The sequence below is a fragment of the Miscanthus floridulus genome, chromosome 13, assembly GCF_019320115.1.
Source record: "Miscanthus floridulus cultivar M001 chromosome 13, ASM1932011v1, whole genome shotgun sequence".
Lineage (NCBI taxonomy): Eukaryota > Viridiplantae > Streptophyta > Magnoliopsida > Poales > Poaceae > Miscanthus > Miscanthus floridulus.
In genome coordinates this window covers 54,142,086-54,159,546 of record NC_089592.1, presented here as the reverse complement: position 1 = coordinate 54,159,546, position 17,461 = coordinate 54,142,086, and the positions used below count along the sequence as shown (strand labels likewise).

Here is a 17,461-nt window from a genome sequence, read left to right as displayed (position 1 = left end):
ATGCAATTCCAGTACTCTGTCGGTAATCACGCTTTAAAATTGCATGCGTTATGAGCACGATAAGTGGTCAAATTGGCGATGTCATGTTGCGAGAATGAATTATTATGCCTCTGTTTTTATTGTGCTTTTGAGAAAATTTCTCCAGTAATTTCAGTTTTGCATGAGTACCTAATTCATCTGCAATCTCTTAGCATCAACCAATAATCGCTTATTGTTGCAACTTCGCAGATGACGCGCACCCGTGCTGGAGCTGGTGGCAGCCAGGATGGCAACCAGGATGACTTGCCACCCCCACCGCCACCGTCTGCTCAGGAATTCTTTACCCAGTTCCTTGGGAGCCAAAGGACAATGGAGGAAGCTTTGCGTCTCATCGCGCAAAACACTGCTCGTGGCCACCCATAGCAACCAGGGGCCGAGCCAAATCAGCACAGTTCATTCAAGGAGTTTCTGGACACGAAGTCTCCGATCTTCAAGGTGGCTGAGGAACCACTGCAGGCCGATGAGTGGCTGAATACCATCGAGCAGAAATTTCGTCTGCTAAGGGTCACAGAGCACCTGAAAGCTGAATATGCTTCTCATCAGCTGCAAGGACCAGCAGGAATCTGGTGGACGCACTTCCTGTCGTCTCTGCCTGCTGATGCGAGAGTGACCTGGGATCAATTCAAGCTGGCTTTTAGGGGACACCATATTCCCCCGGGCCTGATGCGCATGAAAGCAGCTAAATTTATGAGGCTCACTCAGGGAACAAAGTCACTCACAGAATATATGCACGCATTCAACAACTTGTCAAGATATGCTCCAAGTTTCGTGGATACTGAAGAGAAAAAGATTGAGAGTTTCAAGCGAGGTCTGGGTACCAAATTAATGAAGACTATGGCAAATTCTCGATGTGCCACGTACAACGAGTTTATTAGTGATGCCTTGACCCAAGAAAACCACAACAACATGCATGCAGTTGCTAAAGGTCGCAAGAGGGCATATGAGGCCGGTGCATTCGGATCTTTCCAGTCAAAAGCGCCTATCGCAGCTAGGCCACAATTCCGTCCACCTGCACCCAAGTTTAGGCCTCCACCACCGAAAGCTCAGAATAACAGGCCACAGAAACCGTTTCGTAAGGCATTCACTATTGCCTTACCAAAAGGAAATGGCAATCAGGACAGCTCCACCGGATTCAGAAGTAATCAACCTTGTTTCAACTGCAACCAACTGGGTCATTGGTCCAAGGAGTGCCCCCACCCCAAGAGGAATAGCAACTCAAATCAGAACAATCAGAGGCAGGTGAATGCCAGGGCACGTCAGGGACAAGTGCATTATACCGCTGTGAAGGAAGTGCCCGCCGGAGAAGTTATCACGGCTGGTATGTTTCTCGTCAACAAGCATCCCGCAGTTGTTTTATTTGACTCGGGAGCTTCTCATTCATTTATGAGTCAAGCATTTGCATCTAGACATGATCAAGAAATTATAGAAGTAAGTAAAGGGGGTTTAACATAAGTTCAGCAGGGGGTACTGTTACTACCAAAAAGATAGTCAAAAATGTACTCATCTTGATACAAGGGAGAGAGTACACAACAGATTTGATAATATTGCCGGGGTTGTTGATAAGTGTAATCTTAGGCATGAATTGGATGAAGGATCATGGTGTTCTTATTGACACTAGCACCCGCACCATTATGTTGAGAGAACCCACGGGAGGGAAAGCTTTTCTAGTCCCACTCTCCCGCGATTTCGAACCCCAACATTTAGCCTGTGCTATCCAAGCCACCACCATATGTGATATTCCAGTGGTTTGTGAGTTTCCGGATGTATTTCCAGAGGAATTACCAGGTCTACCACTGGATAGGGATGTGGAATTTAAGATTGAATTAGTGCCAGGTACCGCACCCATATCCAGAAGGCCCTATAGAATGCCACCCAATGAGTTAGCAGAACTTAAAGTTTAATTGCAAGATCTATTGGACAAAGGTCTTATCCAACCTAGCTCATCTCCGTGGGGATGCCCAGCATTGTTTGTGAAAAAGAAGGATAAGTCACTGAGAATGTGTGTAGATTACAGACCACTCAATGCTGTGACCATCAAGAACAAATATCCATTGCCCCGCATTGACATCTTGTTCGATCAGCTAGCAAAGGCAAAGGTATTCTCCAAAATTGACTTAAGATCAGGGTACCATCAAATAAAGATCAGACCGGAAGATATACCTAAAACCGCTTTCTCTACTAGGTACGGCTTATACGAGTATTTGGTTATGTCTTTCGGACTAATAAATGCCCCAGCCTATTTCATGTACCTAATGAACTCGGTATTCATGCCCGAACTGGATAAGTTCGTGGTCGTGTTTATCGATGACATATTGATTTATTCCGAAAATAAGTCAGATCATGAAGAACATCTGAGGATTGTCCTATCCAGATTGAGGGAGCATAAGCTATATGCCAAGTTTAGCAAATGTGAATTTTGGATGAGCAAAGTACCTTTCTTAGGTCACATTTTATCGAGAGATGGAATCTCAGTAGACCCATCAAAAGTACAAGAGGTCATGGAGTGGAAAGCCCCAACTTCGGTTCATGAAGTTCAGAGTTTTCTAGGGTTAGCAGGATACTATCGTCGGTTTATTCCAGATTTCTCAAAAATAGCTAAGCCTATGACCAGACTACTTCAGAAAGATGAGAAATACAAATGGACACCAGAATGTGAAACCGCTTTTCACACCCTCAGAACCTTGTTGACTATAGCACCTGTGCTAGCACAACCAGACATTGAAAAGCCTTTTGATGTATTTTGTGATGCCTCAGGAATAGGTTTGGGATGTGTGCTTATGCAAGAAGGGAGAGTAATTGCATATGCCTCTCGGCAATTGAGAAAACATGAAGTCAACTATCCTACACATGATTTGGAACTGGCAGCCGTTGTCCATGCATTAAAGATATGGAGACATTACTTGTTGGGCAATGTATGTCATATCTATACTGACCACAAAAGCCTCAAGTATATCTTTACCCAGCCAGAACTGAACATGAGACAACGTAGATGGTTGGAATTGATTAAGGATTACAATTTGGAAGTGCATTACCATCCGGGTAAAGCAAATGTAGTAGCTGATGCACTTAGTCGGAAGTCCCATTGCAACACTATGGAAGCACTATTGGAAGATGGATTCAACTTGCTACATCCTGCCGTACTCCATAATATCACAATCAGTTGTTCGCTTGAGGGCAAAATCATAGAGCTACAGCAGACAGATGTAGGAATAAGTCACATCAAGAGAAAAATGCAAGAGCAAGAAACCAAACATTTTAGATTGGACGAAAGAGGTGTATTATGGTTTGAGGACCGACTAGTGGTGCCAAAAGACCGTGAGCTAAGGAATCAAATCTTAGAAGAAGCTCACTCGTCCAAATTGTCTATCCACCCGGGTAGTAGTAAAATGTATCAAGATCTAAGAACCCATTTTTGGTGGACTAAGATGAAGAAAGAGATCGCAGCCTATGTTGCTAGGTGTGATAACTGCAGTAGAGTGAAAGCCGTCCATATGAAAACTGCTGGATTACTTCAGCCACTGCCTATTCCAGGATGGAAATGGGAGGAAATCAGTATGGACTTTATTACAGGCCTTCCAACAACGCCACAAGGTCATGATTCAATCTGGGTCATTGTTGATCGTCTTACCAAGTCAGCACACTTTATACCCGTGAACACGAGGTATATAGTTGGGAAATACGCTGAGATATATGTATCCTAGATCGTGAAATTGCATGGAGTACCCAGGACCATAATCTCGGATAGAGGACCACAGTTCATAGCTCGTTTCTGGGAACACTTACACCAAGCTTTGGGAACCAAGCTAATCAGAAGTTCAGCTTATCATCCGCAAACTTCAGGACAGACAGAGAGAGTAAACCAAATCCTAGAAGATTTACTTAGAGCTTGTGTTATATCTTCAAAAGGGTCATGGGAGAAATGGTTACCTTTAGCTGAATTCTCCTATAACAACAGCTATCAAGCGAGTATCAAATTGGCTCCATTTGAAGCCTTGTATGGCCGAAAGTGTAGGACTCCATTGAATTGGATTGAGCCCGGTGAAAGGAGATACTTTGGTATTGATTTTGTCAATGAAGCCGAAGAACAAGTACGTATCATCCAACAGCACATGAAGGCAGCTCAATCACGACAGAAGAGTTATGCCGATAGAAGAAGAAGACCACTAACTTTTGAAGTGGGTGACTATGTATACTTGAGAGTATCACCCATGAAAGGTGTGAAAAGATTTGGGATGAAAAAGAAACTTTCACCAAGATATGTTGGGCCATACAAAATTTTGGAACGAAAAGGAAATGTTGCGTATAAGCTACAACTACCACCAGAGATGAGTGCAATCTTTGATGTGTTCCATGTTTCTCAGCTAAAGAAATGTCTTCGAGTACCGGAAGAAGCGATTGCACCCACCAACGTGCAGCTTCAATCGGATTTGACCTATGAAGAAAAGCCAATTCGAGTAGTAGAAGAAATGGAGAGAGTGACAAGGAGTAAGATTATTAAGTTTTATAAGGTGGTGTGGAACAATCATAGAGAACAAGATGCTACATGGGAAAGAGAGGATTATCTGTGAGAAGTTTATCCCGCCTTTTTCCAAGAATGGTAGGTCTTGCAAATCTCGGGACGAGATTTTTATAAGGGGGAGGGGCTATAACACCTCGGGTGTTAGCCTTGCATAACTTGACTTGCATAACATGAGCATGAGCATCAAGCATTCATAAATCATCATTTACAATTGAAACATTTGATCGAAACATATGAAACCTTGCTTGTTATCTCGTGTTTCTTAGAGCATATGCATATGATCTTGTACAAATGAATGCAAGTGGGTAATGCTAGTCACTAAAACACCTTAGCCACACTTAGGTTAACAAAAGGAACCTTGTTCATGAAGGCCACATCTCATGATCAAGCATTTAAGTGATATTTCATGTGTTGACCTGGATAGCTCTATGTGTGACCACTGCATAAAATGATAGGATGACCTTGCAAATTGCTCAAACATGCTTAGGATATCATTAGGAACAACTTTGGTATTTAGTGCTAGGGCTAGTTTGGTCATTTAGCCATGGTTTGAATTTGTATCATGATTTCAAAGTGACATGTTTGACTAAAGTTGAACTAGGTGTTAGAGATCTTGCATGGAGGAGTTCACTAAAGCAAAGTTGTAGTGTTTGGCATAGGGAACAACTTTGATTTTTGGGTCTTTGACTGATTCAGCTCCTAACATGTTTGAAATTGGATCACAAGAATCATCAAAATCTTGATTTCAACACTTAAGAAATTTTTCTAAGTCAAGTTCCTTGAACAGCCTGACAAGCTGACCTTCATGACAATATAACTTGAATTCGGTTGAGAATTGAGACACGATCATTGAACAACATTTGTAACTGGTACTTAGGTCTACAAAGTTGGTTTAGTAACCTAGCGCTAATTCATCACGGTTTGGAAGTTAATTCATCACCAAAACTCATCGTCAGGCACTGCATCGCGCGACTGACGAACTGAATCGACCGGCACAATGGCCGACCGGTTTCAGACACCGCGCGCCGCGTGGCGCGGGAAACGGCCGCGCGTCGCCGCCGGTCTGTCCGCGTAGGCCACGATGCGCCTGGGCGCGCCTTCATCACCGCCAGCGCCCGCCCGAGCCACCCCACGCCTCATTTCCCAATTTCTGCTCCGTCTTCCTCGCCGCAGCGACAGCCGAGCTCGGCCGCACCTCCGCAGTCGCCATAGCCAACGCCAAGTCGCCCTCGCTGCTTCTCCACCCCGGCAACGCCTCCACTAGTGCCTCAGCGACCCACTACTCCCTCCCGTGCTCGCTGGCCGTGCTTGGTAAGCCCCAGTGCCGTGCAACGCCTCGCCGGAACTCTTCCACCACACTCCGTCACCGTGGTCCGGCTGACTTCGACCACCGCATGCCACGTTTGAGCGCGCAATAGGCCAACCATAGCTCGTAGATGCTCGTTTGAGCTTGTGTTTGTGTCACCGTAGCTTCCACCGGCGTTTCACCGTCGACCCGCACCTCCACCCCGCCATGGCCGCCGCCGTCAGCTCTAGGGTCGGCAATAGGTCCGGCCAAGTAGCTCAATCAATGCGCCAGGTCACCTAGGTCATGCCGTGATGATGTCACCGCCGGCGAGTTCGCCGTCGGCGAGCTCTGGCCGCGCCAGCGCTGTGCAGCGCCGCTGCCCTATTTCGTGTCACTAACGCGTGGGGTCCCCTGACCAGCGGGTCCCACCTGTCAGCGACAGCAGTAGTGAAGGCTAACTCATTTTGAATCCAGTTTTTGATTTGTTTTGTGAAATTTGTATCTTCAGTTTGGTAGCTCCAAAAATTGTGAAATAAATATGATTGTGTTGCTTAGGAAGTGTAGTGTTTAGTAAAAATATGTTCTTGGCTTCAACAGTAGAAATTTCTGGAGATTTAAATAAGGATTTGAAATGTGCTTTTGAATGCATTCAAATTTGTTTATTTTATATCTAGAGTTTCTGTGCTCCAAAAATTATGAAATTTTTGTGGTCAGCTAGTCTTAGCATATGTGAACTCTGGTAAAAATTTGAGGACCAGTGCATGTGTAGATCTATAGTTATAGATTTTTCTTTTATAAATAGTTAATCCTTGCATGAATTTTTATAAATTAATTATGAGTCCAAAATTCATGAAATTTATTGGAGGTGATACTAGTACCATATGGATGTTAAAAAAAATAAGAAATCTGTTGCTTGACACTTTTCAATAGGATTTTCCATTTATGCTATTTCAAGCCTTGCTGCCTTATTATTTTTATATAGAATGTTCTACTTAGTAAAATGACATGAAATTTTTATGGTAGTCCTTTGATAGCATTAGTGAGGCACTGTAAATTTTTAAGAATTTATGAAGTACATCTGATATATGTTTATTATTTAACCTAGATATCTAAATAAAATAATAAAGGCATTTAAATAAATAGTTTGGACTTCACCATTACATCATCTTAACTGTATTTGGTATGCTTAAACTGGTGGTAGAGTCTAGGTTGTCAAATTTTGAATGATTTCATGAAGTAGAAGTATTTTTACTTTACATTGCATGTTAAATAGTTTCCGGACTGATTCTAGAATGTGATGAGTTGCATGTTGAAACTGATGTAGACTGTAAAAATGGTTAATAACAAAGTTGTGAAGAATTTGATAAGCTTTCCAGAAAGTCCAGGATCACTGTTTTTGGATTTGTAGAACTCCAGTTATGAGTGAAACAAGTAGCTACTGTTTGTGGCATAATCGATGCATTGTAGAAGTAGTTAAGTAATAATCGAGAAGAGATATGCACCTACTCAAACAACGTGATGCACTTGTTAACATATATGCATTCGTAATACTTATACCATACCCATGCAACTAGGATCGGAGGAAGAGATCACATTGCTAGAATTCGAAGAAGCAGAGGAAGGGAACCCGCAGGAGGATCCGCAAGCCACAGCTCCCGAAGGCGTGGAGCAGAACCCTGAAGAGCTTCCGGAGTGCCCTGACCACCGCCCTACTTCCTTTCTGCGAGGCAAGCCCCGGAGCATTATAAGTCTCCCAGTAATTTACAAATGTTTACTTACGTATTTATGATTGATGCATTAGGTTATAAGAGTTGAATGAAACCACTTGATGCATGTACATTTCTTGTCCAGATATTAACCCTTTAACCGGTATAGGTCCAGGATCGAATATATGCTTAGCCATGCTTAGACCGGTAGAAGTCGGGTGATGTCCTGTCACCTGCGAGATATAGGTGGATACCGGAGCACGGTTGGCTATATCTGCTATCGTGGAACAGAACCATGTGGTAAAAGTAAATCGAGACCGGACGGGAAGTTGATAGAGAAGCAACAAGACATGGAGGTCTTGGGTGTGGACTTATCCCCGTCTGTGTCGATTAAGGACCGTACCGTTGTTGGCGCTTCTGACAAGATTGAACGCATGCCTCTCACTTAGCTGGCCGGATAACTCGTTCCGACCGCGAAGCCGAGTAATTCAACTCAGGCCGGGAACCGTTCTGTTGTGCGCTCCTTCCGGGGAACGATCAGACTGAGCCCAAGGGCAGGCTTGGCCTGAGCATCCTGGCATCTGGTGTTCCAGATTGTGCGGCGCGGTACGGACCCATAAAATGTGTACCTGAGTTGTACCAAAGGTGACCTAAGACTATCGTGGCTGATAGATCTGGGTTTGTGTTAGGAATAAATTCCCAGCTGGTTGAAATCGATTCGAATCGCCGTCTCTCCCGGATAGTGAGAAACTTGGCTAGTCCCAACATCGTAGTAACTATATTATGAAACATGATGGTTCAGATGAATATGGAATTACAATACCTGTTATGGTTACTATTGTATGCTTCTAAATGATATACCACATGTTTGGCACAGGATAGTTGCTAATCTAGAAATGGATAGTCATAATTAACTTGACAAAGAAATCAAAATGGTACGACGGGTAAATTGTCTTTTTCGCAAAATGTTGTCAAGTTACGTCCACTTATACAGCCTTGCATAATCCTTGGAGTCATTTTATTTCTGGTTCATGACGGGTAAGTCTAGCTGAGTACCTTCTCGTACTCAGGGTTTATTTTCCCATTGTTGCAGATGGCACTGTGTATCATGGTTATTGCAAGAGTTGCTTCTATCCCGCTGTGGATGAGGAGTAAGCCTTGAGCAGGCTTCTTTAGTAATTTCTATCTTTGCTTTTGTGGACCGTGATCTGGCTTGGCACTGTATCAAACTATGTTGGAAACTTTATCTTCGAACTTATTTGCTTCCGCTTTATTTATCAAACTCGGTTTGTAATAACTTTTATTCGTACTCTGATGATGAAAAGTATCTGTGAACTTTATGTAATATGTGGCATATATGTTGAATCCTGTACGATCTTGGTTGTTGTAAATCGTTTATCGAGACCCGTCATGGTACTCGACGGACTACCGGGTTTATATGGGTTCAAGTACGATAGTGCGACCGCTTGCGGATTGCCATTGTACTTGTATTCTTATAAATTGGTCGGTTCTGCGACATAAGCGAACAGGGTTAACTGATGCACAGGCAAGATAAGCTTCCAGATTTATGTTTTACTATGGAAGATGATTTTTATTTTCCCCTAAAATAATGCATCATTGAGAAACATTAGTTGTGTCGCACACAGCCAGCACATCATAATATCTATTAGTATACACCTTTGTAGTCTTTTTGCTCCTGGTTGTTCCAACAGCTGCCTCTGGTTATGATTATGATCACATACTGCATTGGAATGAATATTGTCAGTGATTAGCAATGAACAGTTCTAAATGAAAACACTTAAGATACTATATGTTTATACCGAATCATAACAGAAAGAGGTTTTCTCTATATTGCAGATATGATACTTCAATTCTATGCACTGGTGTTATATTATATGGACAAACTACATGCAAATCAATGCGCTGAAAGAGTTATAGGGAATCAGAGACAAGCTTCAGAACATATATGGAGTGGAGCGCTTAATTGCATTGACATATCATAAGGTTTCACCACTGCATGGGTATCACATGCTGCCTAGATAAATTTAGACAGTGTGGGACTGCATCCAGTCGGCCTGGCTAATGGGCAAATAATTAAGACAACCAAATAGACATGAGGCTTTGGAAGCAGGTGTTACTGGCTTTCTGCAATTCATGCTACTCTGCAAGGCATAATTAATTGACGCAAATATGGGTACATATAATCAATTATTCCAAACCACTAACACAAAATCAATTGCTGGCTTGATCTATAAATGTGGATGCATCTATAAACACTATCACAAAATCAATTGTAGCAAACCAATGATCTAGCCAAATTTAGGAGGCAACCTAGTAGTCTTCCACTGAAGTTGTGTTCAGGTCTCAGGAGTCAGCAGATACAAGATTCAGTTATGCATAGGGTGGCATTGTTCTTCCTTTGGACACCAGCATGCTGCCTGGCCGCTTGTGCCCATCATCTAGCATATAAATCCCTTTTTGATATCGTGTGTAGCACATCGGTTGACATGATTGCAACACACATCTGCATACCTGGATTAAAAGGGGATGAAGTTTGTTACAGAAGAAGAGTACGGCTAGGATAGAAGCATTTGCATCTTAAACAAGTCTTAGAGCATCTCCAAGAGTCTTTCTAGAACTTACTCTCTAAATCATCATTAAAGAGTCATTTGAATAAAAATCCCTTTTCTATTTTTTCCACTCTCCAACGGCTTTTCTATATCTTGTGCGCTCTCCAGAGAGTCAGCCTCACTCCATCTTTGGCTAGCGAGAAATCCGGAATAGAAGATGGATATATCTCGATAACCGATTAAAGAAGTTGTTGGAGGGTATTTTTAGAACCAAAATCTCTATTCCTAACAATTAGGAAGGATATAGAGAATCTTTTGGAGTGGGTCTTATGCCTTTGTGACTACAACTATGAGCAACACATTGCCTGTGCGTTGCAACAGGAGCAACAAAAATTTGCATGATCTATTTGGTAGCAAGCCAAAATAAGATCGGGGTAATTAAATTTTGCATGTGTACCAAAAGAAAAATTATCCATACCACAAAAATCAAGACAACACAGTGCATTCTTTGGCCAGGTAGAATGAATGAATATAAATAAGAGTGGAGATGATTTTTCTGATTTGAAAACTTCTCATTCAAAACTAAAACAAAATTAGCAATCATGAATCCTAATTAACTTTGCACAACAGTAGCATAGACCTTACAGGAGTAAAATAATCAAACTGCAATTCAAATTTCTCATATACTAAATAAATTCTACAAGTTTCAAGAAGCTAGTCCAACTTACCAAAAAGCTCTGAAGTTCACAATTTAGTTCAGTGGTAATGGAATCATCGACCGCCACCTCCACGCCCACAGATCAGTTCTGGATCCAGCCCACTTTAGTTCACCAATATGAGCCTAAGGATCCACTTTTATCGCTTCGATGAGTGGCTAGGGTTGTCGTTGGTAGCTCTGCTATGGTTGGTGAGGCTGTAGAGTGGTGGCGGACCGACTTGACTTAACCCTTGAATATGAGATGATTTCACCCTTCATAATATCTAAACAGAGAGGAGGAATGATAAGCAATATGCTCTATACACAGCTTCAAACTTGAACTATCAAATAACTCACATGAGCTCCAGGGTATGCACCAGGCCACCCATCTGCAGTGTGGTGCCTTGTGTGCTTCCCCTCCAGGATCATTGGGTCCCCTCCTAGATCCAAAAACAATTCAAAACCCAGCACACTGATGGCATATGGATCGATTTAAACGAGATCATGGGAAGAGTTCCATCACCTGGATCATGTCCAATCAGAGTAGGAGGCCCGTGGCCACCTAGGACAATGGCGACATAGTCGGCGGCGGTGCCCCATGGTGGTAGGAGAGAGACCCTGGATCACGGTGGCCTTGGACCGGAGCATGAGATACTCACCACAATTAGCTGATAATACCATTGATCGGTTGATCTACTGTTTCTAGTGAACAGCTTGTTTGACTATCTGCATCGTCTTTGTTTTACTAGTAACTTGAATACCATAAGCACAGTACCTCAGCTGCATAAGGTACCTTTTGCAACCACATCCATATCAACTGCAAATCATGGCCAGCTAGCTTCAGATTCAGAATACACAGACCTCTATAGTCTACCTGTTCCAAATCTATTAGCACGCAAGACGCCACTGCACACTTACATCAAATCTCGAGTCCAGATGAAATCGCCTTTTGTATCCACTTTCAAATCAGAAGGTAGTTTAGTACACTCCTGCTGGAAGTTGTCCTGCGATAACCAACACTAAGTAACAATTCTTGAGGGCCATTTACTTTTGTGCTCCTAGAAACTTGATTTCAAGAAGTACTATCCACGGCCATATAACTTGGCAATAACTTTCTCATTTCTTTCAGTGTCTAGACTGAAAATCATGAACGAGAGGGGAGTTCACTTGACCCTTTCTATCTGTGGACCCTTTTCTGATCGCAGTGATTTCTACCCAAATGTGAATTAAAATATGACCATCATCAATGCCGAACCTTGTCAAGGCATGAACATGACTTGAACTTGAGGTTCAAAATAAATTTGGAGGAACTTTTTTTTTTAGGAAACAGGAGGGGTAGCCCCCTACTGGTTAATATATATTAATTAATAGCAGAAAAAGATGTGTCCAAGCAAAATAATTCAAGAAACGAAAAAGGACAGAAAGAATATTAAGAAGATCACAATTGGTGCTCTAGCCATTCTTCTATAAGAGGGAAATATTTTTTCTTCGCTCTATGGATAACCAGAGAGAACTCTTTTTTTAAAATTGCCCTGCAATTTGGTATAGATGGCTGAATTCCTTGGAATATATGGTCATTCCTTGAGACCCAAATGCTCTAGCTCATTAGTATGATGATTTCCATGTAGAAGTTGACTCCCAACTGGTGCTTGAAGTGTTCCAGAGTAATAAAGAGTTCATCATCGGTGTCAATGCTAAGATTAAGACCGAACCAGCAAGCTTGCGCGAAGTCACACTTGAAGAATAGGTGTTCCAGGGTTTCCTCCGTAGGCTGGGTGCATAAGACACAATCATAAGAGGGGAGATCCATGTTCTTCCTTCGGAGAAGTTCTCTTCTGCTGAGTCGGTCCTTTAGGAGTAACCAGAAGAATACTTTAGGTTTGTATTGACAAGATGACCTCCAGATCCATTTGAATGCCGGGTGTACCTCTGTGTGACCAATTAGAACTCTATAAGCCTTTGTCGTGTTGATTTTGCACTTCAAAGGTTCTCTGTCTGACCAATTTGAATGGAGAGACTTTCAAGTGCACACATAATTATAGCCAGCTAGCTTTACAGAACACCCAGACCTCCATATTCTACTGGGCGTACCCAGTGCAGAGAGCTCCCGCTCTGCGCGGGGTCTGGGGAAGGGTGTCAGTGGCAAGCCTTACCCTCGCCTGTGCAATGCGAGGAGACCGCGACTCGAACCCGGGACCTTCCGGTCACAGGCGGTAAGTCTCTACCGCTTGCACCAGGCCCGCCCTTCAGACCTCCATATTCTACTGGTTGCAGATTTTTTACCATGGCAGGATGCACTTACGTCCGATCTACAATCCAGAAGATATCACCATTTGCAATCACTATCAAATCAGAATGTAGCCAAAGTCTGTTGAGTTCTCTCACGCCTGAAGTTTTCCTGTGATAACCAATGCATGCTCATGGATCTTGAGTAACTCATGGAATGATTTGTAACAGGTTCTTCCATTTCCTTCTACTTCAGCAAGTAGTGTAACTTTTGTGTTTCATAAAGTACTATCCACACCATAACTTGGTAATAGCTTTCTCATTGCTGCATGTGCCAGACTGGAAACCTTGGACCGGAAATAAGTCCACTACACAGGTGTGCACAAATTTAGTTGACCTGACAGTGAACCTGGACATGGTAACGTGGAGCATGTAAATACAGCTCTTGAACAATAAACTAGTTAACCTGACAAAGAATATTTACAATTCAACTAAAAAAATGTTTGAAGTGCAAAATCAACACGAGCAAGTAAACTACTGTCAACACTAACATGAACATAGTTAGCTTGGGCCATTGACGGATGCGGTAAACAATAATATAAGCTTAGAGCATGAGGTTGTGAAACTAATCTTTCAAAATTGTTTGGCCAAATCTTCACATAAATATTTGTATAGATCAACATAAATCTTCAGTTGAGATTCATTTCAGAACTGGATCACAAATCACAACATTAAGACAGGTTCTCTGGCAAAGAGTGCCTTAAGTCTAAGGAGCAAATAAATAGGCCAGCTTCCTCAAAAGGCAAAAAGGTTCTCTGGAGTAAATGGCACACATTTAATGAGGCAATAACTCCTAGGAAAATGTATCTTCCAAGGGTCCAAGACCAATCAAGACTGAGTGGTAAGCTGATCTTACATGGAGATGTACTGCATCTTAGGACAGAAAATTTCTGTCCTGAATGAATATTAGTGCTCAAGAAATTTCAGTGAAATGAATTCACATATTTATCAGGTTTCTGGATAAATATATATGATTTTACTTTGGACAAAAAATAATGCAGATACATGTACAGAGATGCAAAAGGAAAAGTATAAATAGCATATAGCCATATACACATTAACAAATACACGAGGAATCTAACTATGATATAGCAACACTTATCCATGGAAGCTACTCCTAAATTTCAAGATACACTTCAGAGATCCAAACCAATAAGTCGAGCAATAAGCAGGTGCCATAACACCAAACGATATTTTTTGCCTTCAAGTGTCAGTAAAATAAAGATATGAACATACATCCTTAGAGTCATATGAAATTAAATTGAAACTAGTACAAATTGTTTTCCCAGGAAAAGGAAAACCAGTATACTTAAAGTAGCATCAGTTTTAACACATTATACTTTTCGACCATTCAGTTTCACCTAAAATAGTAGCAATGCTTTCATCAACAATCACAGTGGGAAGCCAGACATGAACAACAGTGACAAACTTTTAGCAACTTGCCTTTTCATTGCACTCTGTTCAGTTTTACATCTATACTCAGGTCAAATATGATACCAACTAGTAGTCAATCTGATAAGTGCTTCCACACTTCAGTAAAGGAAACATCATATTTTGTTGAATTATAGCAAACAAAAGATAGAGCTGATAAATATATAGGCAAAAGCATGAAGCACCATGAATTCCATACAATAGAGTAAATTAGAGGACCACACTGAGGTAAGAAAAAATTGGTCAACTATACCATTATGCCCTTGATGTGCAACAATAAAGGGCGTACCCAGTGCACAGAGCTCCTGCTCTGTGCGGGGTCTAGGGAACGGTGTCGGTGGCAAGCCTTACCCTCGCCTGTGCAATGCGAGGAGACCGCGACTCGAACCCGGGACCTTCCGGTCACACGCGGTAAGACTCTACCGCTTGCACCAGGCCCGCCCTTCCTTGATGTGCAACAATAAGCTTTTTAAAATAATGCCCTCTGTCGTCCTTGCAACCTGGGAGATAATGAAGGAGCATGGCACCCGAGTTTTTCAAAACACGGCAATAAGAAAATTTGACCCAACCCCACTGCTAGGGCAGATTAAAGAAGAAACAAATGACACAGTTCTTGGCAGGAGCAAAAAGTTCGCGCAAATTATACCTAACATTTAGCAGCTCGCATCTTTAGACCTGCATATTTCCATTTCTGTTTCGTTTCTGTAGAATTGAACTCAAATCTGAAAATTCGTTTTTGATATTAACATAACTGGCAACCTTCCAGCCTTTTCATTTCAAGGCAATGCAATCAAATTGGACTTGCTATTATCCTATCTAGCTCATGGTTAGTTCTTTCCATGTCATCAAAGGCTATTCCTTTCTCTGACATTTCCCTCTTCAGAGATGCTACCTTTGATTCATTTTCACATCTCGCATAGGTATCGACCATGATGCCATATATGCTACTGCTAGGTTCAACATTCTTGTGCAACATTTGCTGATACAGGCATTCCATATCATGAACTCTCCCTGCACTACCCAATGCATTAAGAAGTGGATGGTATGTTCTCAGTGTAGGTCTGATGCCATACTTGTGCATTTCTTGGAGAAGCTCCAATGCTCTATCAGTATCGCCCTTGTTGCAGCATGCTGACATTATAGTATTGTAGCTAACAACGTCAGGTCTCAGCCCTTGATTTGTTAAGTTGCAAATCAATTCTTCAGCTTCATCTATTTGTGAATTTTTGCAAAGACCTTTTAGCAGCAAATTATAGGTAAATATACTTGCAGATACTCCACTATTTTTCATCTTCTCAACCAGAAAGAAAGCCTGCTCAGTGTCACCTGACTCTATATAAGCATCAATGATTGAGTTGTACACCTGTGCATTTGGTACAACATCTTTGTGTATCATATCATCCAAGATAGCTACAGCTTCTGGGATTTTTCCTTTCTTGCAAAAAGCCTTGACAACCGAACCAAAAGAGATAACATTTGACTTTATCCCCTTGTCTTGCATATCAGACAAAACAGTGAAACACTTTTCGAGTTGCCCAGCCCTCCCATAAGCGTCAATCAGTGTATTGAAAGTTTCCACGCTCGGATCCACTCCGCTCTTCTCCATCTCCATCACCAAATCCTCTGCTTCAGTGATCATTTCCAACTTACACAAACCATTTATGAGTGCATTGTAGGTGATGTGATCTGGCCTAATATGACGTGATTTCATCTGCTCAAAGATGGAGAAGGCCCCTTGGAGGTCACGAACCTGACAATAGCCATTTATTAGAGTGTTGTAGATCGCTGTTGTTGGCACCAGCCCTGTGTGTACCAACATCTCCAACACCTGTTCTGCCTTTGCGACCTTCCCATCCTTGCATAGACCATTCAGCAAGATACTGCAAGTGTATGCTCCAATCATGACACCCTTCTTCAAAGACTCTCCAAACAAAGAAAGCATGGTCCGTGAATCTCCAGTTCGTGCGAGACCATCAAACAATATGCTATATGTGAAACCATCCGGCAACATGCTATATGATGCCATCTCATCCATCAAGACTCTTGTCTCATCCATCCTGCCAGCACGGCACAGCCCTGATAGCAGCACATTGTAAGTGACTACATTTGGCTTCGGGCCCTCATGTAGCATTTGATCCCGCAGTCTGAAACCAGCCTCCAGGTCCCCACCCTTGACATGCCCATCAATCATCGTGTTGTAGGTGATCTGGTTAGGCGCGACTCCCCTGTCCACCATTTCATCGAACAGCTTGAGGGCGTCGCTGCCCTTCCCGGACCTCCACAGCCCTGCGATGACCACGTTGTACGAGAACGCGTCGGGAGGAGGGGCGCCTTCGCTACGGCCCATCCGCCGCAGCATGGCAAGTGCCTCGTCGAGGTCGCCCGCCGCAACGCAGGCCTGGACGACCTTGTTCCACGCGAAGGTGTCCGGGCGCGCACCGGCCGCCACGAGGAGGCCGAACGCGGCGCGCACATCGGCGTGGCGGCCTACGGATAGGAGGGACTCGAGGAGGAGGTTGCAGGACGATAGAGACGGCAGCGGCGAGCGCACCGCGCTGGCACAGGCGCCGTCGCCCGCGCTGGCGAGGAGGGAGAGCAGGCGGAGCGCGCCGTCGGGTTGGCAGAGACGCGCGGACGCGACAACGAGGGCGGAGGCCGCGTCGCAGAGGAGGGAATGGGGGCGCGCCCGCGGGTCGTCCTGGGTGTCGGCTGTGGCAGCGAGGGCGTGGTAGAGGTCGGGGACGCTGACGGCGGGGGGATGGGAGGAGAGGAGGGATTTGGCGAGGTCGACGGCGCGGTGGAAGCGGCCGGCGGCGAGGAGGGAGGCGAGTTCACTGAGGGGGGCAGTAGAGGCGGAGGAGGAGACGTGGCGGCGGCGAGGGAGGAGGCGAGACATTTGCGAGCTACCTCCAGTCCTGTACGGCT

General features: G+C 43.4%; 1 protein-coding gene across 7 annotated transcripts; it reads right to left on the bottom strand.

Annotated features, from left to right (window-relative positions):
- Window positions 1-9,074: 9,074 nt before the first annotated feature.
- Window positions 9,075-17,454, bottom strand: LOC136500510 (pentatricopeptide repeat-containing protein At5g12100, mitochondrial-like). Of its 7 annotated transcripts, none has more exons than XM_066495881.1 (7): window positions 15,610-17,454; window positions 11,738-13,454; window positions 11,343-11,636; window positions 11,177-11,259; window positions 10,851-11,103; window positions 9,884-10,084; window positions 9,075-9,293 (listed from the first exon to the last, which is right to left on the bottom strand). In XM_066495881.1, exons 1-2 carry the CDS (start codon window positions 17,430-17,432, stop codon window positions 13,334-13,336), a joined length of 1,944 nt encoding a protein of 647 aa, XP_066351978.1. In that variant the 5' UTR covers window positions 17,433-17,454; the 3' UTR covers window positions 9,075-9,293; window positions 9,884-10,084; window positions 10,851-11,103; window positions 11,177-11,259; window positions 11,343-11,636; window positions 11,738-13,333. The 7 variants fall into 7 exon arrangements, with proteins under 7 accessions (XP_066351978.1, XP_066351979.1, XP_066351977.1 ...); XM_066495882.1 differs by having other exon boundaries at window positions 11,343-12,888; window positions 13,072-13,454; XM_066495880.1 differs by having other exon boundaries at window positions 11,343-13,454.
- Window positions 17,455-17,461: the final 7 nt, after the last annotated feature.

Coding starts and splice junctions, on each gene's coding strand:
- LOC136500510 (XM_066495878.1), bottom strand. CDS start 17,432: ATGTCTCGCCTCCTCCCTCGCCGCCGCCACGTCTCCTCCTCCGCCTCT.